Source organism: Melanerpes formicivorus, unplaced genomic scaffold (assembly GCF_026170545.1).
Source record: "Melanerpes formicivorus ecotype bairdi unplaced genomic scaffold, bMelFor1.0.p_v2 SCAF_115, whole genome shotgun sequence".
NCBI lineage: Eukaryota > Metazoa > Chordata > Aves > Piciformes > Picidae > Melanerpes > Melanerpes formicivorus.
Genome location: NW_027142467.1, coordinates 380,554 through 406,689, shown reverse-complemented (window position 1 = coordinate 406,689; position 26,136 = coordinate 380,554). Strand labels below are relative to the sequence as shown.

The 26,136-nt window shown below is 67.2% G+C and overlaps 1 protein-coding gene across 9 annotated transcripts in view; it reads right to left on the bottom strand.

The window, feature by feature from the left end:
- Positions 1-23,016, bottom strand: part of NCOA6 (nuclear receptor coactivator 6) — a 61,004-nt gene extending 37,988 nt beyond the window's left edge. For 6 of the 9 annotated variants that reach the window (XM_068167331.1, XM_068167329.1, XM_068167335.1 and 3 more), the window contains exons 1-4: positions 22,916-23,016; positions 5,589-5,751; positions 5,218-5,492; positions 2,974-3,129 (exon numbers count right to left, since the gene is read on the bottom strand). In XM_068167331.1, the coding sequence (XP_068023432.1) occupies positions 2,974-3,129; positions 5,218-5,470 (409 nt within the window). In that variant the 5' untranslated portion in view covers positions 5,471-5,492; positions 5,589-5,751; positions 22,916-23,016. The remainder of the gene's footprint in view (positions 1-2,973; positions 3,130-5,217; positions 5,493-5,588; positions 5,752-22,915) is intronic. The other 3 variants (XM_068167328.1, XM_068167333.1, XM_068167330.1) reach the window with 1 other exon arrangement.
- Between the last annotated feature and the right edge of the window lie 3,120 nt (positions 23,017-26,136).

Below are 26,136 nucleotides of genomic sequence, written 5' to 3'. Positions count from 1 at the left end.
CATGAGACAATTATGGCCCAAACCCTGCTGAGCCACTCTGCATGCCAAGGCACTTTGCAGGTGGGCTCCTGATGCTCAGAGAGCTTGCAGCCAGCATCTGTACCACTGACTGTGACTGTGACCTGGGGGTGCTGGTCGATGGGAGGCTGAACATGAGCCAACAGTGTGCCCAAGGGGCCAAGAAGGCCAATGGCATCTGGGCCTGCAGCAGGAAGAGTGTGGCCAGCAGGAGCAGGGACCTCATCCTGCCCTGTGCTCAGCACTGCTCAGGCCACACCTGCAGTCCTGTGTCCAGCTCTGGGCTCCTCAGGTCAGGAAAGAGGTTGAGCTGCTGGAAGGTGTCCAGAGAAGGGCAACAAAGCTGGGGAGGGGTCTGGGGCACAGCCCTGTGAGGAGAGGCTGAGGGAGCTGGGGTTGCTTAGCCTGCAGAAGAGGAGGCTCAGGGGAGACCTTCTTGCTCTCTGCAACTCCCTGCAGGGAGGTTGGAGCCAGGTGGGGGTTGGGCTCTTCTCCCAGGCAGCCAGCACCAGAACAAGAGGACACAGCCTCAAGCTGTGCCAGGGGAGGTTCAGGCTGGAGGTGAGGAGGAAGTTCTACACAGAGAGAGTTGTTAGCCATTGGGATGTGCTGCCTGGGGAGGTGGTGGAGTCCCCATCCCTGGAGGTGTTCAGGAGGAGACTTGATGGGGTGCTTGGTGCCATGGGTTAGTTGGCTGGGTGGTGTTGGATGGTAGGTTGGGCACCATGATCTTGAAGGTCTCTTCCAGCCTGGTTTATTATTCTGTTATTCTATTCTGTGGTGGTTCCAGGCTGTGCCTGGAAAACTCCCCCCAGCTCCTGCACAGGAAGTGGCAGGATGTGAATAAATCAGCACTGGGTGTGAAAAGGAAAACAAGGACAAGCTCTGAACACTCCATTGGACAGACTACTGACACAGGAGGGCTGCAGAGTCCAACTTGCTCTCTTTTCAGCTTCCTCACTCCAGCAGATAGCAGCTCTGGCCTCTGCTTGGCTTTGCTGACCTTGGCTGTGCTCTTTGCTGTGGCTGAGTAGCTAGCAACCAACTCTCTGCTCTTTCTCTTGTCCTGTGTACAGGGGGCAGAGGCAGCAGGGAAGGGGAAGCTGTCAGTAGCTGCCCTGGTTTTGTCCCGGGGGTTCCTGTGCTCTTTATCCATTGTGAATCCCTGCAGCTGTTGTAACCACTGTATGGTTTGTGCACAGGCACTGCACTCCCTGTCAGACTGTAGCTCTGCTTGTAAACACAGCTTCCTCTGCTGCCAGCTGGGCTGGGCTGCCAGTTGGTGTTGGGGGAACCTTCAACCCAGCACACTAAGCCTCCTCCTGAGAGCACCAAAGCTGCCTGTGCCCTGCAGGCATCCTCCAAAGTGCTCAGTGAGAGCCTGGCAGGACTGACCAGGCACACAGCCTCTTGCTGAGGGCACTGCAGTTTGAGCTGCATGCCCCTGGAAGCAGGAGAGGTCAGAGCAGGCGTTGGGTATGGCTGAGCTGGAGTTGCTCCTCCTCAGGGCACCTTTCTAGGGCTGTGGTTTGCAGCAGCAGTTGGTATCACAGCAGGGTTTTGGCTACTGTTGAGTAAGCCTCCAGGCTGTGCCCTTTCAACACTTCCCTGCCCCAAGAGCACACTGAGGGCTGGGGGCAAGACCTTGGGAGGGGACACAGCTGAGCCAGACTGGCCAAAGGGGTAGCAGGTAGAAGAATGAAGTGTAAGAAGGAAGTGGGGGATTCACCCATGGTGTTCATCCTCCCAGGTGACCACCAAGCTGAGAGGGGCTGCTTGCCAGGAGCAGCCAAGGCCTTCTGGTGGGAAGCAGAGACCAACATCTCCCTCTCTGCTCTTGCTCCCCACAGGCCATCACTCATCACTGTTACTAAAGTTGCTTCTATCCTATCACTGCCTTTTGGTACATTTTTCCCCCTCTCCCCCTGCCCATCTTGGCCAGGGCAGGAGCAGCAGGGGGCTGGAGCAGCAGGGGGCAGGAGCAGCAGGGGGCAGGAGCAGCAGGGGGCAGGAGCAGCAGGGGGCAGCACCAGCAGGGGGCTGGAGCAGCAGGGGGCTGGAGCAGCAGGGGGCAGCACCAGCAGGGGGCTGGAGCAGCAGGGGGCTGGAGCAGCAGGGGGCTGGAGCAGCAGGGGGCAGCACCAGCAGGGGGCTGGAGCAGCAGGGGGCTGGAGCAGCAGGGGGCTGGAGCAGCAGGGGGCTGGGGCAGCAGGGGGCTGGGGCAGCAGGGGGCAGCGGCAGCAGCAGGGGGCAGCAGCAGCAGCAGGGGGCAGCAGCAGCAGAGGGCAGCAGCAGCAGAGGGCAGCAGCAGCAGGGGGCAGCACCAGCAGCAGGGGGGCAGCGGCAGCAGGGGGCAGAGGCAGCAGGGGGCAGAGGCAGCAGGGGGCAGCACCGGCACCAGGGGGCAGCAGCACCAGCAGGGGGCAGCAGCACCAGCAGGGGGCAGGAGCAGCAGGGGGCGGGGCACCAGGGGGCAGCAGCGGCACCAGGGGGCAGGGGCAGCAGGGGGCAGCAGCGGCACCAGGGGGCAGGGGCACCAGGGGGCGGGGCACCAGGGGGCGGGGCACCAGGGGGCAGCAGCGGCACCAGGGGGCAGCACCAGCACCAGGGGGCAGCACCAGCACCAGGGGGCAGCAGCAGGGGGCAGCAGCAGCAGGGTCAGTACCAGCAGAGGGCAACAGCACCAGCAGGGGGCAGCAGCACCAGCAGGGGGCAGCAGGGGGCAGCACCACCAGCAGGGGGCAGCAGCGGCAGGGGGCAGCAGGGGGCAGCACCAGCAGGGGGCAGCACCAGCAGCGGGGGCAGCAGCAGCAGGGGGCAGCAGCACCAGCAGGGGGCGGCAGGGGGCAGCAGCACCAGCAGGGGGCAGCAGCGGCAGGGGGCAGCAGCACCAGGGGGCAGCAGCACCAGCAGGGGGCGGCAGGGGGCAGCAGCAGCAGCAGGGGGCAGCAGTACCTTCGATCTGCACGGAGAGGATGCCCAGGTCGCGCAGCTGCTGGTTGTTGCTCTGCGCCAGGAGCCGCAGGCGCTCGGCAGCCTCCCGCGGGATGTTGAAGGTGACCCTGACGCTGTTCCAGGGCTCAATCTTCTGCAGCTTCAGCCTGCTGGACTCTGCAGGGGAGAAGGGCAGGGTCAGAGCGGTGGGGAACCGGCCTGGCAAAACACACACAGCTGGGAAAGGCCAAGGGAGGAGCTGGCTGGGAGGGGATGGAGCAGCGCCAGGGAAGGGCAACAGAGCTGGGGAAGGGTCTGGAGAGCAGGGCTGGGGAGCAGCAGCTGAGGGAGCTGGGGGGGTTGGGTGTGGAGCAGAGGAGGCTGAGGGAGCTGGGGGGGTTGGGTGTGGAGCAGAGGAGGCTGAGGGAGACCTCACTGCTCTCTGCAGCTCCCTGGGGGGAGGCTGCAGCCTCAACAGCCCCCAGCCCCCCCCAGGCACCCCCCAGCAGGCTGCTGAGTCTCTTTCTCTGGAGAGCTCCAGAGCCCTGCTGGATGTGCTCCTGGGTGACCTCCCCTGGGTGCTCTGCTCTGCCAGGGGGCTTGGCCTGGGTGAGCTCTGGAGCTGCCTCCCAACCCCTCCCATTCTGTGTTCCCCCAGACCCCTCCCCAGCTGTGCTGCCCTTTGCTGGCCCTGCCCCAGCCCCTCAGTGTCCTTCTGGCAGTGGGGGACCCCAAACTGAAGGCAGTGCTCAAGGTGTGGCCTCAGCAGCCCCCAGACCAGGGGCACAATCCCTGCCCTGCTCCTGCTGATCCAGGCCAGGCCACTGGTAACCCTCCTGGCCCCCTGGGCTGCAGCCAGAGCAGGGTGGGCAGCAGAGGGGATCCTGCCCCTGGGCTCTGCCCTGCTCAGACCTCACCTGCAGCACTGCCTCCAGCTCTGCTGTCCCCAGCAGAAGGACAGAGAGCTGCTGGAGGAGGACAGGGGAGGCCACAAAGATGCTCCAAGGGCTGGAGCAGCTCTGCTGTGAGCCAGGCTGAGGGAGCTGGGGCTGATCAGAGGGGACCTCAGAGCTGCCTTCCAATACCTGCAGGAAGGCTGCAGAGAGACTTCTCCTGAGGGGGTCTGAGCCAGGCCAAGGGGGAAGGGTTTGGAGCTGAGGCAGAGCAGGGTCAGAGTGGAGCTGAGGGAGAAGTTCTTCAGCAGGAGGCTGCTGAGCCTCTGGCCCAGGCTGCCCAGGGAGGCTTTGGCTGCCTGGGGGTGTTCAGGGCCAGGCTGGGTGAGGCCTGGAGCAGCTGGAGAGGTGTCCCTGCCCAGGGCTGGGGCTCTGAGCTCCCTTCCAGCCTGAGCCATCCTGTGCCTCTCTGACTCTCCATGCACCAGCTGCAGGCCTGGCTTCACTGTCTGCAGAGAGCAGCCCCACAGCTCCTGGGGTTCTCAGACTGCAGCTCTGGGGAGCCCAAAGCAATGCTCTGCACCAACACCACCCTCTACACCCTGCCCTGCCTCACCCTGAATCAGTTGGAGAGTGTGCTCTGTGCTGTCCCAGCTGAGCTCTCAGCCATGGGTGTTAGTCCTGCTCTTCATAGCTGGGACAAGCCCAGGACACAGATGGCTCTGTGAGACAAAGCTCCACACAAGGGCCTTGCTCTTTGTGCCAGCACCTTGCTCATTATCACTGACAGAGTCACTGAGGCACAGAGCACTGGGGGCTGGCAGGCACCTCCAGAGACCACCCAGCTCCAGCCCCAGCCCCTGCCAGAGCAGGGCACCCAGGGCAGGGCACCCAGAGCACATCCAGCTGGGTTGGAAAGGCTCCAGAGCAGACTCCACAGCCTCTCTGGGCAGCCTGCTCCAGGCTCCAGCACCCTCACAGGGACAAAGTTTCCCCTCCTGTTCCCCTGACACCTCCTCTGCTCCAGCTTGCCCCAGTGCCCCTGGTGCTGTCCTTGGCCATCCCTGGGCAGAGCCTGGCTCCAGCCCTGCACATCTTTATCCCCAGCACTGAGGGCAGCCCCCAGGCTGCTCTGCTCCCAGCCCCAAGCCCCAGCTGCCTCAGCCTGGCCTCACAGGAGATGTTCCACTGCCTGCAGCAGCTCTGTGCCTCTGGGAGGGACTCTCTCAAGCAGTTCCCTGAGGTCCCTCTTGACCTGAGGGGCCCAGAACTGGACAGAGTATTGCAGATGTGGCCTCAGCAGGGAGGGCAGGGTGGAACAGAGAGCTCCCTCAGGAGGAGGGCACTGGCAGGTGCCCCAGGGGGTCATTACCCATGTGCAGGAGGTCAGGCACATTCTCCAGTATGACCTCTAGCTTCTGCTCCAAGTCTCTGTCTCCTATATTGCCTTTGAAAGCCACAAAGATGGTGGAATCCTGAGGAGCAGCCTCCTGCTTCACTTCATCTTCCTCCAGTCCTGAATCCAAGTCCAGCTCTGAGGCAGCCATGGCTGGGGGGCAGGAGGAGGCACACGTGGCCTTGAAGCCAGGGACACCATCCACAACCATGGCTTCCAGCAGGGGCATCCTGTCACACCTGGAGATGAAGCTTGGGAGAGAGAGAAGTGCAATCAGAAGAGGGCTGAGTGTGCAGAGCCCTTCCCAAGGGCTCAGTGGAGCTGAGGCCCCTGCCAGCCAAACCTACCTGCTGAGCCAGTGCTGGGGGCTGGGAGACAGCCAGAGCCCCCCTGCCAGTGCTGCCCATTGCCTGCCCCAGCCCTCTGCCCACTAGAAGGAGCAGCAGTGGCTGCCTGCTGGACCTCTGCTGCACATGGCTCCAGGAGGGCTCCAGGAGGGCTCCAGCTGACCTGCAGGACAGGACAGGGAGAGAGGGAAGGGAAGGTGGTCAGAAAGCTCCATCTCATCCTTTCCAGGTCAAGGCAAGGGGCAGCCAGTGGCAGCCCTGCAGTGGCTGTGCCAGGCACTTGCTCTGCCAGGGGGCTGCAGGAGGGAGGGCCAGGGAAGCAGCCCCAGCACACAGCAGGATGGCACAGCACAGCTGAGCCCTTCCCCAGCAGCTGCCCTGCATTCAGGGAGGTCTCAGGGGCACTGCAGCCCTTCCAAGAGGTCTGGAAGGGGTTTGGGGTCTTCAGCTGCTGCTGCATGGCACAAGCTGAGCTGTGCTGCCCCTCTGCCAGCCCACAGCTGCCCAGGGGCCCTGCTGGAGAGCTCATCCTGAGGCAGGGTCAAGCATCTGACTCCTGCACCTGACAGGATGCCTGGGCCTGGCAGCCACCTCTCCTTGCCATGCTGACAGCACCCCAAGCTGCTCTGTGCCCTGGGGCACAGCCTGCCCCCAGCCCCCCTGAGCCAAGGCTCAGCTGCAGCAGACACTTCCCCACCCCACCAGGAGGGCCAAGGCACTGCTCCCCCAGGCCAGGGCTGTGCAGGCAGAGGGAAGGCCACCAGCCACAACCAGCCCAGGGCCCTGCTCCTGACCACTGCTGCCAAACCCAAAGCCCTCCCACAGCCAGGGCTCTCAGGAGCTCCCAGCTGCAAGGCTGTGGGCAGGCAGCACAGCCCCTGAGGAGAGCTGCTGTGGGAACCTCAGAGGGGATCCAGGGTGGGCTCCTGGAGAGGGCCAAGCTCACAGCACAGAGGAAAAGCAGAGCTCTGAGCTGGGCTGCAGAGGCTGCTCAGAAACCAGCCCTGGCCTCATGTCCCAGAGCAGCTGAGCCTCAGCTCCTGGCTGCTCACAGCCCCACAGCACACAGCACACACAGCAGGGCAGGGGCACAGCAGGGCAGGGGCACAGCAGGGCAGGGGCACAGCAGGGCACAGGGGCACAGCAGGGCAGGGGCACAGCAGGGCAGGGGCACAGCAGGGCAGGGGCACAGCAGGGCAGGGCAGGGGCACAGGGCCAGAGCAGGCACCACACCCCCAGGTGCTCTCAGGCCTCTGCACACACTGTGGCTGGACCAGGCAGGAGGCTTCACAGAGTGCCAGGGGCTGGAAGGGACCTGCAGAGCTCACCCAGCCCAGGCCCCTGCCAGAGCAGAGCACTCAGGGCAGGGCACCCAGAACACAGCCAGACACAGACTCCACCACCTCTGGGCAGCCTGCCCCAGGGCTCTGCCACCCTCAGGGTAAGGAATCTCCTCCTCATCTTCAGATGGAACTTCCTGTGTTCAAGTTTGTGTCCATTGCCTCTTGCCCTGTCCCTGGGCAGCACTGAGCAGAGCCTGGCCCCAGCTCCCTGCCCCCCACCCCTTAGGTGTTTGATGAGATCCCCCTCAGCCTCCTCTTCTCCAGGCTAACCACCCCCAGCCCTCAGCCTCTCCTCACAGCAGAGCTGTTCAGTGCCCTCAGCAGCTCCCTGGCCCTGTGCTGGGCTCTCTCCAGGAGCTCTTTGTCCTTCTTGAGCTGGGGAGCCCAGACCTTAACCCAACTCTCCAGGGCAGAGCTCCCTGGCAGCCCTGCTGCCCCTGGGCATTCCTGGCACAGCCTCTGCCCAGGCTGCAGCTCCAGGCCTCCCTCCTCAAGCACCACTGCAGGCAGTGCCCAGCTGGCTGTGTTGTGGATTGCAGCCCAGATGCTGCCCAGCCACCACCTCCATGGTGCCCTCACAGCTCCCCAGCACAGCAGGGACCTTCTGAAGGAGCTCAGAGGCAGCAGCCCCAAGCCTCGTGGCCAGGGCAGCACACAGAGAGTTGGCCTCCTGCCCCCAGCCTCCCTGCTGCTCAGACCCAAGGCACAGCTCTGAGTGCTTGGAGCTGCAGCCCTGAGCTGCCCAGGGCCTGAGAATGCAACCAGCAAGGAGCTGAGAGAAGCTCTCAGCTGATCCCCAGAGCTCAGCTCCTGGGCAGGGCACATCCTGCCCAGGCTGCCTGCACAGTCCTCCTTCTCCCCCTGGCTGCCACTCCTCTCATCACAGCAATGAAGGAGAAGGAGCTGGGAGTCCTCTACAAAGCAGACACAAATCACACTCAGAATCACACACAGCCAGCTGGCAGAGCCCCCCAAGCCCCCCCAGCACAGCCCTGCAGGCTCAGCACCAAACCATGGCCCTCAGCCCCACGGCCACAGCTGCTGGAACCCCCCCAGGGATGGGCACTGCAGCACTGCCCTGGGCAGCCTCTGCCAACCTCTGAGAGCCCTTCCAGGGCACAAAGATCTCCTGAGCTCCAGCCTGAGCCTGCCCTGGGGCAGCCTGCAACCATTGCCTCTGCTCTGGCCCTTGGCCCCAAGGAGCAGAGGCTGCCCCCTCCTCACCCCAACCTCCCTGCAGGGAGCTGCAGAGAGCAAGGAGCTCTCCCTCAGCCTCCTCTGCTCCAGCCTCAACCCCCCCAGCTCCCTCAGCCCTCCTCTAGCCCAGGGGCTCCAGGCCCTTCTCCAGCCTGGCTGCCCTGCTCTGCACAGGCTGCAGCCCCTCAGTGTCCTTCCTGCAGGGAGGGCCCAGAGCTGAGCACAGCACTGAGCTGTGGCCTCCCCAGTGCTGAGCACAGGGGGATGGTCACCTCCTGGCCCTGCTGCCCACCCTGCTCCTGACCCAAGCCAGGCTGCCCCTGGCCTGCTTGGCCCCCTGGGCACTGCTGGCTCCTGCTCAGTGACTGCCAACCAGCTCCCCCAGGGCCCTCTCCCAGCTGCAGCTTTCCAGCCACCCATCCCAGGGCTGGAGCTCCCCAGGGGGTGGTTGTGACCCAGGGGCAGGCCCTGGCCCTTGGCCTTGCTGAGCTTCACCCAGAGAGCCTTGGCCATGGCTCTGACCTGCCCAGACCCTGCTGGGAAGCTTCCCTGGCCTCTAGCAGATGGCCACAGCCACCCAGCCTGGTGCCACCTGCAGACCCCCTGAGGGAGCCTGGAGGCCCTCAGCCAGAGCACTGCTGAGGACCCTGGGGAGCACAGCCCCCAGCACTCAGCCCTGGGTTCTGCTCTCTCCTCAGCACTCTCTGGGCTCAGTCATCAACCAGGCTGTAGCCAGGGCAGAGGGCACTGAGCCAGGCCTGGCTCCAGCAGTGTCTGCAGGGGGAAGCTGGGGCAGGGAGAGGCAGAATCACAGAGCCACAGAAGAGCTGCAGTGGGAGAAGTCCCCTGGGGGCTCCTGAAGCCCAGCCTGGCTCTGACTCCAGCAAGGCTGGGGCTAAAATCCTCTCTCCACGAGGCAAGCCCAGGCAGGGCTGCACTGAGAGGGGCAAGGACAGAACACAACAGCAAGGAGCTCAAACAGAAGAGGATTCTCCTGGGAAGCTGCAGTGCAGGAGGGAGAGCTCAGCTCTGCAGCAGCAGGCTGGGGGAGGGGCTGCAGTGCTGCCCCTGCCTGTCCCTCCCTCCACACAGACACCAAGGGCAGGGCTGTGGCTGTTGGCCTCTGTCACAGCCTCTCCTGCATCCCCCCAGCAAACCTGGCTGCCCCTAGCCCTGCTGGCTAAGCCTGGGGCACCCCCGGTCCTGCTGGCCGAGCCTGGGGCACCCCCGGCCCTGCTGGCCGAGCCTGGGGCACCCCTGGCCCTGCTGGCTGAGCCTGGGGCACCCCTGGCCCTGCTGGCCGAGCCTGGGGCACCCCTGGCCCTGCTGGCTAAGCCTGGGGCACCCCCGGTCCTGCTGGCCGAGCCTGGGGCACCCCTGGCCCTGCTGGCCGAGCCTGGGGCACCCCTGGTCCTGCTGGCCGAGCCTGGGGCACCCCTGGCCCTGCTGCCCGAGCCTGGGGCACCCCTGGCCCTGCTGGCCGAGCCTGGGGCACCCCTGGCCCTGCTGGCTAAGCCTGGGGCACCCCTGGCCCTGCTGGCTGAGCCTGGGGCACCCCTGGCCCTGCTGGCTAAGCCTGGGGCTGCCCCTGGCCCTGCTGGCCGAGCCTGGGGCACCCCTGGCCCTGCTGGCCGAGCCTGGGGCACCCCTGGCCCTGCTGGCCGAGCCTGGGGCACCCCCGGCCCTGCTGGCCAAGCCTGGGGCACCCCTGGCCCTGCTGGCCGAGCCTGGGGCACCCCCGGTCCTGCTGGCCGAGCCTGGGGCACCCCTGGCCCTGCTGGCCGAGCCTGGGGCACCCCCGGCCCTGCTGGCCAAGCCTGGGGCACCCCTGGCCCTGCTGGCCGAGCCTGGGGCACCCCCGGTCCTGCTGGCCGAGCCTGGGGCACCCCTGGCCCTGCTGGCCGAGCCTGGGGCACCCCCGGTCCTGCTGGCCGAGCCTGGGGCACCCCTGGCCCTGCTGGCCGAGCCTGGGGCACCCCTGGCCCTGCTGGCCGAGCCTGGGGCACCCCCGGCCCTGCTGGCCGAGCCTGGGGCACCCCCGGCCCTGCTGGCCGAGCCTGGGGCACCCCTGGCCCTGCTGGCTGAGCCTGGGGCACCCCCAGTCCTGCTGGCCGAGCCTGGGGCACCCCTGGCCCTGCTGCCCGAGCCTGGGGCACCCCTGGCCCTGCTGGCCGAGCCTGGGGCACCCCTGGCCCTGCTGGCCGAGCCTGGGGCACCCCTGGCCCTGCTGGCCGAGCCTGGGGCACCCCTGGCCCTGCTGGCCGAGCCTGGGGCACCCCTGGCCCTGCTGGCCGAGCCTGGGGCACCTCTGGCCCTGCTGGCCGAGCCTGGGGCTGCCTGGGGTGCAGAGAGGAGCTCTCCATGGAGCCAACCCCAACTGCAGGCCAGACACAAGCGGTGTCCCCAGGGCTGGGACCAGTCCTGTCCAACCTCACCAGGGACCTGGCTGAGGGGACTGAGGCAGCCTCAGGGAGCCTGCAGACAGGAGGTGAGGAGGCAGTGCTGATCTGCTGGGGGCAGGGAGGCTCTGCAGAGGGAGCTGCACAGGCTGGGCTGATGGGCAGAGGTCACAGCTCAGGGGATGCCAGGGGGTGGAAGGGACCTCTGGAGAGCTTCCAGCCCAAGTCCCTGCCAGAGCAGGAGCAGAGAATCCAGCACAGGTCACACAGGAACACATCCAGACAGGGCTGGGAAGGCTCCAGGGCAGGAGACTCCACAACCTCTCTGGGCAGCCTGCTCCAGGCCTCTGGGAGCCTCACAGTCAGGAAGTTCCTCCTCATGGTGCTGCATCCACTGCCCCTTGTCCTATCCCAGGGCACAGTGAGCAGAGCCTGGCCCTGGCCCTGGCCCCTCCTGGCCCCAGCTATTGATAGCCATTGATCAGATCCTTCTCAGCCTTCTCGTCTCCAAACTCAGCTATGAGCTTCACCAAGGCCAAGGGCCAGGTCCTCACCTGGGCCAAAACGAGCCCCAGGGGAGCTGTGTGGTGGGAAGGGTGCTGTGAACACGAGCCAGCAGTGTGCCAAGAGGGCCAAGGGCAGCCTGGCCTGGGCTAGTGTGGGCAGCAGGAGCAGGGAGGGGATTGCCCCTCTGGGCTGTGCATGGGGCAGGGCTGGTGGGGGGCAGCCTGCTGGGTCTGTGCTGCAGGAGGCTGAGGGGAGCCCTGGCAGGAGGCTGCAGAGGTTGCTGCTGGTCTCTCACAGCTGGCTCAGGACAGGACAAGAGGGAATGGCCTCAGCCTGAGGCAGGGGAGGCTGAGAGTGAAGGGAAGCCAGGGGAGGGTTAGGACAGTAGGGAAGATCTCCCCTGGCAGGGGCTGGGAGGCCCTGGAGCAGCTGCCCAGGGGGGTGCTTGGGTCCCCAGCCCTGGACTTGTCCAGAAGCCATCTGGCTGTGGGGCCTGGGGGCCTGGGGCAGTGGCAGAGCTGCCTGGGCTGGATGAGCCCAGAGCCCTCCCAGCCTGGAGGATCCTGAAGTGTTCCCCTCCCCTGTGGGGGAGCAGCAGACTCCAGCTGAGAGCTGGAAGGGCTCAGGGAAGCACTGCAGGCTGGGGAGGTGCCTCCAGGGGCCTGGATCAGGACATGCAGCTCCAGCTCCCTCCTCTCTTCCTGCTCCATCCAGCTCCCCCTCTCCAAGCCAGCCAGCAGAGCCCTTCCCACACTCAGGGCTGGCAGGAGGAAGCAGTGGTTTAGAACTCTCCCTGCTGAGGCTGAGCAGAGTTCTCCATCCACCTCCCTCCCCACCAGTCCCAGCTGCACCCCTGCCCCCAGCAGCCTCTGCAGCCTCCTGCTCCAGGCCTGGCTCCCCGGAGCCAGCACAGCACCAACCAGCAGGGACCTGTGCCCAGCCCTGCTCCACAGACACAAAGCCCTGCAGCAAAGCACAGAGAGGTGAAGCTCTGCTCACAGGATCATCACTGAGGCTGGAGAGGTCCTTTAAGATCACTGAGTCCAACTCCCCAGGGCCCAGCTGCCACCAAACCCTGGCCCCAGGAGCCATGGCCACAGCCATGGGGACTCCACCACCTCCCTGGGCAGTCTCTGCCAGGCCCTGACCACTCTGCACCAAAGACTTTTGCCTCCTCTCCAGCCTCATCTCCCCTGGCACAATCTCAGGCCAGTTCCTCTCCTTCTCTCCCCTGAACCTGGGGAGCAGAGCCCAACCCCCCCTGGCTGCAGCCTCCTCTCAGGGAGCAGCAGAGAGCCTCAGCCCTCAGCCTCCCCTTCCCCAGACCAAGACCCCCAGCTGCCCCAGCTGCTGCTTGTGGCTGCCCCACAAGGCCCTCCCCAGCCTGGCTGCTCTGCCCTGGACAGCCTGCAGCACCTCAGGCTGAGCAGCTGCAGGGCAGGGACCCCCCCGAGGGTATGGAGCAGAGGCCACACCGGGGCAGCTCTGCACCCACAGCACCTCCCCAGGCTGAGTACTGCAGGGGCAGCACCGAGGGGCTCTGAGCATCACCCTGCAAGCAGAGAGCCCACAGGGCCTCCCCTCCCCTGCCCCCTCCTGCTGCAGCCTTCCCCTGCACAGCTCCCAGCCCACAGCTGCCCCTGCAGCCCCACAGCCTGCCCGGCGCTGCCACAGGGCAGCCAGGGCCTGGGCCAGGAGCACAGCCTGCACTGTCTGCACTGCCTGCTCCCCCCCAAGCTGCAGCACTGCCTGCACTGCCTGCACAGCCTGCACTGCCTGCTCCCCCCAGCACTGCCTGCACAGCCTGCTCCACTGATGCAGCACTGTCTGCACAGCCTGCACTGCCTGCTCCACTGGTGCAGCACTGCCTGCACAGCCTGCACTGCCTGCTCCACTGGTGCAGCACTGCCTGCACAGCCTGCACTGCCTGCTCCACTGGTGCAGCACTGCCAGCACAGACTGCACTGCCTGCACTGCCTGCTCCCCTGCTGCAGCACTGCCTGCACAGCCTGCACAGCCTGCACTGCCTGCTCCCCTGCTGCAGCACTGCCTGCACTGCCTGCTCCCCTGCTGCAGCACTGCCTGCACTGCCTGCACTGCCAGCTCCCCTGCTGCAGCACTGCCTGCACTGCCTGCTCCCCTGCTGCAGCACAGCCTGCACTGCCTGCACTGCCAGCACTGCTCCCCCCAGCTGCAGCACAGCCTGCACTGCCTGCTCCCCCCCAGCTGCAGCACAGCCTGCACTGCCTGCTTCCCCCCAGCTGCAGCACAGCCTGCACTGCCTGCTCCCCCCCAGCTGCTGCACTGTCTGCACTGCTCCCTCCCAGCTGCAGCACTGCCTGCTCCCCCCCAGCTGCTGCACTGTCTGCACTGCTCCCCCCAGCTGCAGCACAGCCTGCACTGCCTGCTCCCCCCCAGCTGCTGCACTGTCTGCACTGCTCCCCCCCAGCTGCAGCACTGCCTGCTCCCCCCCAGCTGCTGCACTGTCTGCACTGCTCCCCCCAGCTGCAGCACAGCCTGCACTGCCTGCTCCCCCCCCCGCTGCAGTACTGCCTGCTCCCCCCCAGCTGCAGCACAGCCTGCACTGCCTGACCCCCCCAGCTGCAGCACAGCCTGCACTGCCTGCTCCCCCCCAGCTGCAGCACAGCCTGCACTGCCTGCTCCCCCCCCAGCTGCAGCACTGCCTGCACTGCCTGCTCCCCCCCCCGCTGCAGCACTGCCTGCTCCCCCCCAGCTGCAGCACTGCCTGCACTGCCTGCTCCCCCCCCGCTGCAGCACTGCCTGCTCCCCCCCAGCTGCAGCACAGCCTGCACTGCCTGACCCCCCCAGCTGCAGCACAGCCTGCACTGCCTGACCCCCCCAGCTGCAGCACTGCCTGCACTGCCTGCTCCCCCCCAGCTGCAGCACTGCCTGCACTGCCTGCTCCCCCCCCGCTGCAGCACTGCCTGCTCCCCCCCAGCTGCAGCACAGCCTGCACTGCCTGCTCCCCCCCAGCTGCAGCACAGCCTGCACTGCCTGACCCCCCCAGCTGCAGCACAGCCTCGTTTCTGAGGAGAGGGGAGGTGTGGCTCAAGAGCCAGCCAAGAGCCGGGACACCCCTGCAGCCCTGGGGGGGAGCTGGGGGTGACAGTGTTCAAGCATCAGGAGCCAGGGCAGCCCCTGGGGGAGGCTGCAGCTCTGGGGGCTGCTGAGCACATGGCTGACAGCAGAATAAGCCAGGCTGCAAAACACCTCAGAGAGCATCCAGTGCCACCTGTGACCCAATCCCTGCCCCCCTCCTGACAACCAAACCCTGGCTCCAAGTGCCACATCCAATCCCGTCCTGAACCCCCCCAGGCACAGGGACTCCACCACCTCCCTGGGCAGCACATCCCCAGGGCCAATCTCTCTTGCTGGGAAGAATTTCTTCCTCACATCCAGCCTGAACCTCCCCTGGCACAGCTTGAGACTGTGTCCTCTTGTTCTGGTGCTGGCTGCCTGGGAGAAGAGCCCAACCCCCACCTGGCTCCAACCTCCCTGCAGGGAGTTGCAGAGAGCAAGAAGGTCTCCCCTGAGCCTCCTCTTCTCCAGGCTAAGCAACCCCAGCTCCCTCAGCCTCTCCTCACAGGGCTGTGCCCCAGACCCCTCCCCAGCTTTGTTGCCCTTCTCTGGACACCTTCCAGCAGCTCAACCTCTTTCCTGACCTGAGGAGCCCAGAGCTGGACACAGGACTGCAGGTGTGGCCTGAGCGGTGCTGAGCACAGGGCAGGATGAGCTCCCTGTTGCTAACCCAGGCTGGCTGTACTGCTGCTGCACTGCTGCTGCACTGCTGGTGCACTGCTGGCTGCACTGGCAGATGGCAGAGGTTGGCACTCAGCAGGGTTCTCCTCCTGCCACTGACCATTGCTTAAAGGTGAAATAGCAGGGAGCTATAACAATCAGTCCACCAAAGAGACCACCAAGGCCTTGGGGAGTCCAGAGCTGAGAGAGGATAAATCTCCCTCTGAAGGACTCAGGACCCTGCTTGCTGCTGCCACCCCTGCAAAGGGCTGCAAAGAGCTCGATGGAGAGAGGCCAGAGGAGGCCACCAAGATGCTCAGGGGGTTGGAGCAGCTCTGCTGGGAGCACAGGCTGAGGGAGCTGGGGCTGTGCAGCCTGCAGAGGAGAAGGCTCCAGGGAGACCTTAGAGCTGCTGCCAGGACCTGAAGGGCTCCAGGACGGATCTGGGAATCCCAGAATGCCAGCCGGGATGGGACCCCAAGGCTCAGCTGCTCCTTCTTAGGTGAAGCAGAGCTGAGCTGAGCTGCCCAGCACCCTGCCAGGCTGAGCCTCCAGGCTGCCCAGGGCAGGGCACTGCACTGCTTCCCTGGGGAGAGGACTCCAGGGCCTGGCTGTGCTCAGGGGCAAACATTGCCCTCTGGACTCCCAAACTCAGGAAGCTTCTTCCACACTCAGGAAGTCTTCCCTGCCTCAGGCCTGGCTCAGCCTGGGAGGCCTTCTCCTTCCACTCCTGCCCCTCAGCCCTTCCCAAGCCTGGGCACTCCCTGCCAGTCCTCTGCCCCAGCACAGCCCTGAGCACCAAGCGGATGCTGGAGCAGCCCCTGCAGGGCAGAGGGCGAAGCCCTGCTGCTCAGGGGCGAACACCCCACAGCCTCCTGCTGGGTGCCTCTGCCCCACAGCCTCCTGCTGGCTGCCTCCTCTGCCCCACAGCCTCCTGCCGGCTGCCTCTGCCCCACAGCCTCCTGCTGGCTGCCTCCTCTGCCCCACAGCCTCCTGCTGGCTGCCTCTGCCCCACAGCCTCCTGCTGGCTCCCGCCTCTGCCCCACAGCCTCCTGCTGGCTCCCGCCTCTGCCCCACAGCCTCCTGCTGGCTGCCTCCTCTGCCCCACAGCCTCCTGCCGGCTGCCTCTGCCCCACAGCCTCCTGCGGGCTGCCTCTGCCCCACAGCCTCCTGCTGGCTCCCTCCTCTGCCCCACAGCCTCCTGCTGGCTGCCTCTGCCCCACAGCCTCCTGCGGGCTGCCTCTGCCCCACAGCCTCCTGCGGGCTGCCTCTGCCCCACAGCCTCCTGCGGGCTGCCTCTGCCCCACAGCCTCCTGCGGGCTCCCTCCTCTGCCCCACAGCCTCCTGCCGGCTGCCTCTGCCCCACAGCCTCCTGCCGGCTGCCTCTGCCCCACAGCCTCCTGCGGGCTCCCTCCTCTGCCCCACAGCCTCCTGCCGGCTGCCTCTGCCCCACAGCCTCCTGCCGGCTGCCTCTGCCCCACAGCCTCCTGCCGGCTGCCTCCCCTGCCCCACAGCCTCCTGCTGGCTCCCGCCTCTGCCCCACAGCCTCCTGCCGGCTGCCTCTGCCCCACAGCCTCCTGCTGGCTGCCTCCTCTGCCCCACAGCCTCCTGCCGGCTGCCTCTGCCCCACAGCCTCCTGCTGGCTGCCTCTGCCCCACAGCCTCCTGCTGGCTGCCTCTGCCCCACAGCCTCCTGCCGGCTGCCTCTGCCCCACAGCCTCCTGCTGGCTGCCTCTGCCCCACAGCCTCCTGCCGGCTGCCTCTGCCCCACAGCATCTGTAGTCCCCAGCAGGGACAAAAGCCTGGGAGGGGAGCAGCCCCACAGCACCACAGCACTGCCTGCCCCCTGCAGCGGAGTAGCAGTGACCTGCCCAGCACCGCCACACCCAGCACCGCCACGCCCAGCACCGCCACACCCAGCACCGCCACGCCCAGCACCGCCACGCCCAGCACCGCCACACCCAGCACCGCCACACCCAGCACCGCCACGCCCAGCACCGCCACACCCAGCACCGCCACACCCAGCACCGCCACGCCCAGCACCGCCACACCCAGCACCGCCACGCCCAGCACCGCCACCGCCATGCCCAGCACCGCTACCAGGCCCAGCACTGCCGCCAGGCCCAGCACCACCTGCCCAGCACCGCCGCCACGCCCAGCACCGCCTGGCCAGCACCACCACCACGCCCAGAACCACCACCACGCCCAGCACCACCACCACGCCCAGCACTGCCAGGCCCAGCACCACCACCACGCCCAGCACCACCACCACGCCCAGCACCGCCTGGCCAGCACCACCACCACGCCCAGCACCGCCGCCACGCCCAGCACCGCCTGGCCAGCACCACCACCACGCCCAGAACCACCAACACGCCCAGCACCGCCAGGCCCAGCACCACCACCACGCCCAGCACCGCCAGGCCCAGCACCACCTGCCCAGCACCACTGCCACGCTCAGCACTGCCACGTCCAGCTCTGCCACGCCCAGCACCGCCACCACGCCCAGCACCGCTGCCACGCCCAGCACCACCTGCCCAGTACCGCTGCCACGCCCAGCACCGCCTGGCCAGCACCACCGCCACGCTCAGCACTGCCACTCCCAGCACCACCACCACGCCCAGCACCGCCAGGCCCAGCACCACCACCACGCCCAGCACCACCACCACGCCCAGCACCGCCAGGCCCAGCACCACCACCACGCCCAGCACCGCCAGGCCCAGCACCACCACCACGCCCAGCACTGCCATGCCCAGCACCGCCACGCCCAGCACCACCACGCCCTGCACCACCAGGCCCAGCAGCACCAGGCCCAGCAGCACCACCAGGCCCAGCACCACCCAGCTGCCTCAGCTCCCTTAGCTCTCCAGCACCCTCATCAGCCCCCCCAGGTCTGTCCAGCTGAGGGTGGCTCTGTCCCCCAGCTCAGCACCCCCACCACCACCACCAGCTAAGAAGGCACTGGAGCCAGGTGTGCCCTGCAGCGCCCTGCACAGCCTGCTGAGCAGCTCCAACACCCCACAGCTGCCCCAAAGCAGCAGCAGCAGCACAGAGCAGCGCTGCAGCCGCTCAGCACCATTCCCCTCTGCACCTCCAGGTTTGCCACCAAGCCTCAGTCCAGAGGCAGGGCAGGGGGGTTGGGCTGCTGAGGTTTGCCCCCAGCTGGCCTGAGGAAGCTGCCCACTGCCCCTGGGACAGTGTGGAGCACAGCAGCAGCTGAAGCCTGCCTCAGCCAACTGCTCTGGAAGAGCACCCTGCAGAGAGTGGCTACAGCAGGCTGCTGGCAGCTTCCCAGCCCAAAGCCAAAGCCTAAAGGATCCACAGCCTTGGGGAGGCCTAAACCACTGAGAGATGTCTCTGCACCATGGCAGACCAGGGCAGGGGGCTGCCTCCCCCTTGGGCTTTGGTTGTGTCCCGCAAGAGAGCCAGGGCAGAGCAGTGGTGTGAGCAGCTCCCTGGTGGAGCCTGCTGACAGGACGTGGGGAATGGTTGGACACTGTGCAGGGGAGGTTTGGGTTGCACAGCAGGAGGAAGCTCTGCACCATGAGGGTGGCAGGACACTGGGGCAGGCTGCCCAGGGCCTGGGTACATTCAACACCAGACTCAGCCCTGCAGATCCTGATCCACCTGGAGGGGTCCCTGCTGGCTGCAGGGGGCTGGAGAGGATGCCCTGGCAGGGCCTCTTCCACCCCAGTGCAGTCTGTGGCTCTATGAGTGCCAGGCCAGGGTCAGAGAGGCAGAAGGGTTGCAGCAGAGGCTCTGCTGCAGGCAGAGTGCTCACAGCTGAGGCTGGGCCACCTGGGACAGCTGCCTCAAGGCCTTTGCTTCTCTTGCCACAAGGCAGGGAGGAGCTGGGAGCTGCCCAGGCCAGAGCTCTGCTGCTGCTCTCGGCAGCCCTTCCTGAAAAGGCCAGAGCTGCTCTCTGTGGTCCTCTCCTCGCTCAGGACGCACTGGAAGATGCTCTCCAGCCAAAGAGCAGGCCAGCAGGTCTGCAGTCCACTGCTCAACACCCAGCACTGCCTCCCCTCCAGTGAACCCCAGAGAGAAAGGCTTCTCTCCAGTCTGCAGCCAGGGCAAGGAGCACCAACGTCCGAGTCCAGAGCCAGAGGGGTTCTGAGGAGACAAAGCTACAGAGCCACAACTTGCAGCCAGCCTGCAGGTCCCTGCTGAGCCCAGCAACAGAACAGCTCTCTGCTCCCCATCCCCGAAGAGGCCTGAGGCAGCCACAGCTCCGAGGCTGCTGAGGCACACTAGCAGGAGGTGAAACTCAGAGAGGCAAAGCATCAGCGAGGGGGAAGCAGCGAAGAGCCTCTCCTCTGAGGAGTCAGAGCCACCGAGGCACTCAGAGGCGAGCTGGGGTCTGGAGGAAGGGCAGCGCAGCCTCGCTGGCACCTCACAAAGCCTTCAAAGCCTTCCAAGCCCGATGGGGCTCTGGGCCGGGGAGCAGCGGGGAGCAACAAGGCACAGCAAGGCGCAGCAGCGAGCAGCAAGGCGCAGCACGGCGCAGCAAGGTGCTGCAAGGCGCAGCAAGGGGCAGCAAGGCGCACCAAGGGGCAGCAAGGCGCAGCAAGGCGCAACAGCGAGCAGCAAGGCGCAGCACGGCGCAGCAAGGCGCTGCAAGGGGCAGCAAGGCGCAGCAAGGGGCAGCAAGGCGCAGCAAGGGGCAGCAAGGCGCAGCAAGAGGCAGCAAGGGGCAGCAAGGCGCAGCAAGGGGCAGCAAGGGGCAGCAAGGCGCAGCAAGGGGCAGCAAGGGGCACCAAGGGGCAGCAAGGCGCAGCAAGGGGCAGCAAGGGGCAGCAAGGGGCTGCAAGGGGCAGCACAGCGCAGCAAGGGGCAGCAAGGCGCACCAAGGCGCTGCAAGGGGCAGCAAGGGGCAGCAAGGCGCACCAAGGGGCAGCAAGGCGCTGCAAGGCGCACCAAGGGGCAGCAAGGCGCACCAAGGGGCAGCAAGGCGCTGCAAGGGGCAGCAAGGGGCAGCAAGGCGCACCAAGGCGCTGCAAGGGGCAGCAAGGGGCAGCAAGGCGCACCAAGGGGCAGCAAGGCGCTGCAAGGCGCACCAAGGGGCAGCAAGGCGCACCAAGGGGCAGCAAGGCGCTGCAAGGCGCACCAAGGGGCAGCAAGGCGCTGCAAGGCGCAGCAAGGGGCAGCAAGGCGCTGCAAGGGGCAGCAAGGGGCAGCAAGGGGCAGCAAGGCGCACCAAGGCGCACCAAGGGGCAGCAAGGCGCTGCAAGGGGCAGCAAGGGGCAGCAAGGCGCAGCAAGGGGCAGCAAGGCGCAGCAAGGCGCACCAAGGGGCAGCAAGGCGCACCAAGGGGCAGCAAGGGGCAGCAAGGCGCTGCAAGGGGCAGCAAGGGGCAGCAAGGCGCAGCAAGGCGCAGCAAGGGGCAGCAAGGCGCTGCAAGGGGCAGCAAGGGGCAGCAAGGGGCAGCAAGGCGCACCAAGGCGCACCAAGGGGCAGCAAGGCGCTGCAAGGGGCAGCAAGGGGCAGCAAGGCGCAGCAAGGGGCAGCAAGGGGCAGCAAGGCGCAGCAAGGCGCACCAAGGGGCAGCAAGGCGCTGCAAGGGGCAGCAAGGGGCAGCAAGGCGCAGCAAGGGGCAGCAAGGCGCACCAAGGCGCACCAAGGGGCAGCAAGGCGCACCAAGGGGCAGCAAGGGGCAGCAAGGCGCACCAAGGCGCACCAAGGGGCAGCAAGGGGCAGCAAGGGGCAGCAAGGGGCAGCAAGGGGCACCAAGGGGCACCAAGGGGCAGCAAGGCGCTGCAAGGGGCAGCAAGGGGCAGCAAGGGGCAGCAAGGGGCAGCAAGGCGCACCAAGGGGCAGCAAGGGGCAGCAAGGGGCAGCAAGGCGCACCAAGGGGCAGCAAGGCGCACCAAGGCGCAGCAAGGGGCAGCAAGGCGCAGCAAGGCGCACCAAGGCGCTGCAAGGGGCAGCAAGGCGCACCAAGGCGCTGCAAGGGGCAGCAAGGTGCTGCAAGGCGCAGCAAGGGGCAGCAAGGCGCACCAAGGCGCAGCAAGGGGCAGCAAGGCGCAGCAAGGCGCTGCAAGGTGCAGCAAGGGGCAGCAAGGCGCAGCACGGCGCACCAAGGGGCAGCAAGGGGCAGCAAGGCGCTGCAAGGGGCAGCAAGGCGCTGCAAGGGGCAGCAAGGCGCACCAAGGCGCAGCAAGGGGCAGCAAGGCGCAGCAAGGCGCACCAAGGGGCAGCAAGGGGCAGCAAGGCGCACCAAGGCGCTGCAAGGGGCAGCAAGGTGCTGCAAGGCGCAGCAAGGGGCAGCAAGGCGCACCAAGGTGCAGCAAGGCGCACCAAGGGGCAGCAAGGCGCTGCAAGGGGCAGCAAGGCGCACCAAGGGGCAGCAAGGCGCACCAAGGCGCTGCAAGGGGCAGCAAGGCGCACCAAGGCGCTGCAAGGGGCAGCAAGGTGCTGCAAGGCGCACCAAGGGGCAGCAAGGGGCAGCAAGGCGCTGCAAGGGGCAGCAAGGCGCTGCAAGGGGCAGCAAGGCGCACCAAGGCGCACCAAGGCGCAGCAAGGGGCAGCAAGGCGCAGCAAGGCGCACCAAGGGGCAGCAAGGGGCAGCAAGGCGCACCAAGGCGCTGCAAGGGGCAGCAAGGCGCACCAAGGCGCTGCAAGGGGCAGCAAGGTGCTGCAAGGCGCAGCAAGGGGCAGCAAGGCGCACCAAGGCGCAGCAAGGGGCAGCAAGGCGCACCAAGGCGCTGCAAGGGGCAGCAAGGGGCAGCAAGGCGCAGCACGGCGCACCAAGGGGCAGCAAGGGGCAGCAAGGCGCTGCAAGGGGCAGCAAGGCGCTGCAAGGGGCAGCAAGGCGCACCAAGGCGCACCAAGGCGCAGCAAGGGGCAGCAAGGCGCAGCAAGGCGCACCAAGGGGCAGCAAGGGGCAGCAAGGCGCACCAAGGCGCTGCAAGGGGCAGCAAGGCGCACCAAGGCGCTGCAAGGGGCAGCAAGGTGCTGCAAGGCGCAGCAAGGGGCAGCAAGGCGCACCAAGGCGCACCAAGGCGCTGCAAGGGGCAGCAAGGCGCTGCAAGGCGCACCAAGGGGCAGCAAGGCGCAGCAAGGCGCAGCAAGGCGCACCGAGGCGCACCGAGGCGCAGCAAGGGGCAGCAAGGTGCAGCAAGGTGCAGCAAGGCGCTGCAAGGGGCAGCAAGGCGCAGCAAGGCGCACCAAAGGGCAGCAAGGCGCAGCAAGGCGCAGCAAGGCGCACCGAGGCGCACCGAGGCGCAGCAAGGGGCAGCAAGGGGCAGCAAGGCACTGCAAGGGGCAGCAAGGCGCACCAAGGTGCTGCAAGGGGCAGCAAGGCGCTGCAAGGCGCACCAAGGGGCACCAAGGCGCTGCAAGGCGCACCAAGGGGCAGCAGCGAGCAGCAAGGCGCAGCACGGCGCACCAAGGGGCAGCAAGGCGCTGCAAGGGGCAGCAAGGCGCACCAAGGCGCAGCAAGGCGCACCAAGGCGCTGCAAGGGGCACCAAGGCGCTGCAAGGGGCACCAAGGCGCTGCAAGGGGCACCAAGGGGCAGCAAGGCGCACCAAGGGGCACCAAGGGGCACCAAGGCGCTGCAAGGGGCAGCAAGGCGCAGCAAGGGGCAGCAAGGGGCATCAAGGCGCAGCAAGGGGCAGCAAGGGGCAGCAAGGGGCATCAAGGCGCAGCAAGGGGCAGCAAGGCGCAGCAAGGCGCACCAAGGCGCACCAAGGCGCTGCAAGGGGCAGCAAGGCGCACCAAGGCGCAGCAAGGCGCACCAAGGGGCAGCAAGGCGCAGCAAGGGGCACCAAGGCGCACCAAGGGGCACCAAGGCGCAGCAGCGCCGGCGGCGGACAGAGCCGCAGCCTTCCCCCGCGGGCGGCCAGGGACTGCCCTCGCCCCGCGCCGCGGAGCCCCGCGGCCGAGCCCAGCCTTCGGGAAGCCGCAGCGCAAGGGCTGAGGCTGCAGAGCGAGGCCGAGAGGCTGCGGCGCGGCCGGGAGCGGCGGCGGGCAGGCGGGGCGGCTGCAGGCCGCGGCCGAGCGCTGGGGCCCGGCGCTGGGGCCCGGACGGCGTCCCCGCGGCACGCAGACAGCCCGAGGAGCCCCGCGGGGCCCCCCGGCCCCAGCATCCCGACCCGGCCCCGCCGGGCGCCCCGGGACCACTCACCGCTGCGCGTCCCGCCAGGCCCCGCGGGCCCGGCCTGCTCCCGGCCCGCCCCGACACCGGGCCCGACGCCGCCGCGACGCCGCTTCCGCCGCTTCCGCCTCGCCGCCTCCGCCACGCCCACCGCCGGCAGCCCGCGCCCCCGCGCCCGGCGGAGAGGCCGCGCCGGGGCCCGCCCCGCCCTCACCTCGCGCTGCCGCCGCCGCCGCCGGTGAGCGGCGCAGGAGGGCGGGGGCCGCTGGGCGCGCGGGGCCGGGCGCGCGCGGCCGGCCCGGGACAGGCAGCGCCCGGGACAGGCTGCCCAGGCCGCCGCCGCCGCCGCCGCCGCCGCCGCCTCGCTCCGCCTCGCTCCGCCGCCCTCCGCGCCGCGGCACGTGACCCGGCCCGCCCCGCGCGCGCCTGCGTCCGAGCGCGCGGCGGCGGGCGGCGGGGGGGCGCCCCCGCGCGTGCTGCCGGTACCGGAGCCGGAGCCTGTGCGGGGCCTGGGCCAGCGCCGGAGCGGCGGCTCCGAGGCCTTCCCCGCCGCCGAGGGCCTCCCGCGGGAAGCGGCTGTCCCCCGGCCCCGGTGAGGGCCACCCCCAGGCTGCCCGGCTGGCCGGTGGGACGAGGCCTACCGGCTTCCCGGAGGGTGCCCGCAGGGGGCCGAGGGCTCGGAGCGTCCTTCGAGCGGCGCCGGCTCCGCTCTGGAGCTACAAAGCATCCCCGGGTGAGGCGCCGGGAGCAGCGGTCACGGAGGCCCCGCGAGAGGTGCCCGGGGCCGGGCTCGGAGGAGCTCCTCCGCCGGCGCCGCCGGGCTCCGCGGCGCTCTGCTTCCCCTTACCGCAGCGCAGTGGGGACGGAGCCGGAGAGCGACCAGCTCCGCGTTCAGCAAGGGCTGCAGCGCCCAATCCCAGTTCTGGACCGCGGCCGCCGCTGGGCGCAGGGAGCCGCTCAGGGCGCTCCGCGGCGGAGCTGACCCCGCCGGAGGTGCAGGACACCGAGCCCTGCGCTGTGCCCCTTCCTGCCAGCCTCCCGCGGTGTGAGAGGGGATAAAGGATTGCCCAAGCGCTGCCTGCCCTCCTGCCGCTCGCTGCTTTGAGCAGGAAGCTGTTGCCTGGCGGTGGCACAGGACGCAAACACGTGGCAGGTACTGATCCAGGCTTGGGAAATCGGCAGCAGTCCTCTGTGGGACAACCAAAACGTGTGGCCCCGCAGGAATCCCTCCGGGTAAGGTCAGTCACTGGAGTGGGTGCTGCTGGGACCACACCGCTGAGGCCAGCCCTGCCTCAGCCCTGCAGCAGCTCCGTGCAGATGCCTGCAGGAAGAGCAAGATGGAAAGAGGAAAACCGCTGCCGAAGTTCTCACATGCGATCATCCCACTGCTCGTTTGTCAGCGATGCCAGGGGCAGCCTGGCCTGGGTCAGAAGCAGGGTGGGCAGCAGGGCCAGGAGGTGACCATCCCCCTGTGCTCAGCACTGGGGAGGCCACAGCTCAGTGCTGTGCTCAGCTCTGGGCCCTCCCTGCAGGAAGGACACTGAGGGGCTGCAGCCTGTGCAGAGCAGGGCAGCCAGGCTGGAGAAGGGCCTGGAGCCCCTGGGCTAGAGGAGGGCTGAGGGAGCTGGGGGGGTTGAGGCTGGAGCAGAGGAGGCTGAGGGAGAGCTCCTTGCTCTCTGCAGCTCCCTGCAGGGAGGTTGGGGTGAGGAGGGGGCAGCCTCTGCTCCTTGGTGGCATCTGGTCTACTGAGGCCTAACTTCCTTTCCTGTCCAACAAGTCAGAGTCAAGGAGCAGGCCCTGGCAGCCTCTTGAGTTGTGCAGTGGCTGGAAGGAGGCTCTGGGATGGTCCTGCCAGGGGGACCCAGCAGCCCGCTGCAGGGACCAGCTCCCTCCTGGCAACCCAGCAGCCAGCTGATGCTGAACAGATCCTTTTGGGGACCTGGCAGAGAGCTGCTGGCAGAGCTGTAGGACACTCTGACCCTTGGGGACCCAGGACCTGTACTTGCTGCCCTCGGCTCTCACCTGCCATTGGCAGCCTCCAGGTGCCTGAGGCATGGAGCAGGGCTGCTGCTGGAGCCACTGACTGCAGTGTGCCCAGGGCTGCAGTCTTGCATGCAGAGGACTCCTGGCTGTTCCTGCCCCAAGCCACAGCAGCAGCATGGCTTACCAAGCCCAGCAGCACCTACCCCCACCCAGAGCAGCAGCACGGCAGGCTCCAGCCCCTGGCAGTTGTGGGCACTGCATGGGACAGCGCTGGGAAGAGCCGGGGGGGCAGGAGGGTCCTTGTGCCCTCAGCTGCAGGCCAGCAGTGCTGGCTGCAGGCTGCTCTTGCAGTGCTCCACACACACAGATGGGCAGTGGCACTGCCTGCTGGCTGTGCCCAGGCACTGAGCCTGTGTGAGAAGTGCTGCCAGACTGAGCTAACCATGGTGTGAAAGCAGCAGAGAGCAGTGGGGAGCCAGGGCAGAGAGCAGCCCAGCCCAGGCCGGGGCAGTCCCACCTGGCACAGGCAGCTCCTTGTAGGGCTTCTTTCCTTTGGGCTTCTCTGGTTCCTGCACACACCTCCCCCACTCTTGCCCTCAGCCATTGGTGTTTCCTGGTACTGGCTCAGGTCCACATTTCAGGGCAAGCTCTGCTGCAGAGCTGGCAGCTGTCTGCAGCAGCCAGGCTGACAGCACTGCAGGCACTGCACACACACAGCCCCAGAACATGGCCTTTATTTCCCTGGCACCTGTACAGAGGGCAGTGCTGGCATTCCCTGGCACCCCACAGCAGAGGGACTCCACGCTCCACAGTCTCAAGGCTCCTGTACCAAGGACATCTGTGCTGTGCTGATGACGCTTTTAAGCAGGCAGGTCCCAGGATCTGTACTTCCCTTGGCCAGGGCCCAGAGGCCAGAGTCCCACCTTGGATCCTTTCCAGTCTTCCCTTTTTCACAGCACAGGCCAGGATCCAGCAGAGCTCTTCAGAGCATGCCTGGAGGTGCTGAGTAACTGCTGTGGGATGGGGCCTGGGGGCATGTCAGTGCCCTCCTGCATCGAGACCAGGGTCTGTCACCCCCAAAGGAGCAGCTTCCAGCAGCAGGAGGGAGCTGGTGAATTCAGTCAAGAAGGATTTTTCCCTTTCCAGTGTGACATTCCACAAGGAAGGGTCTCTTCCAACCTGCTTTATTCCATTCCATTCTATTCTCCTTTCCCTTCCCAAGTGTTTTGTGATGTTCCATGCAAAGTACTGAAGCAGCAGTGGCTTGG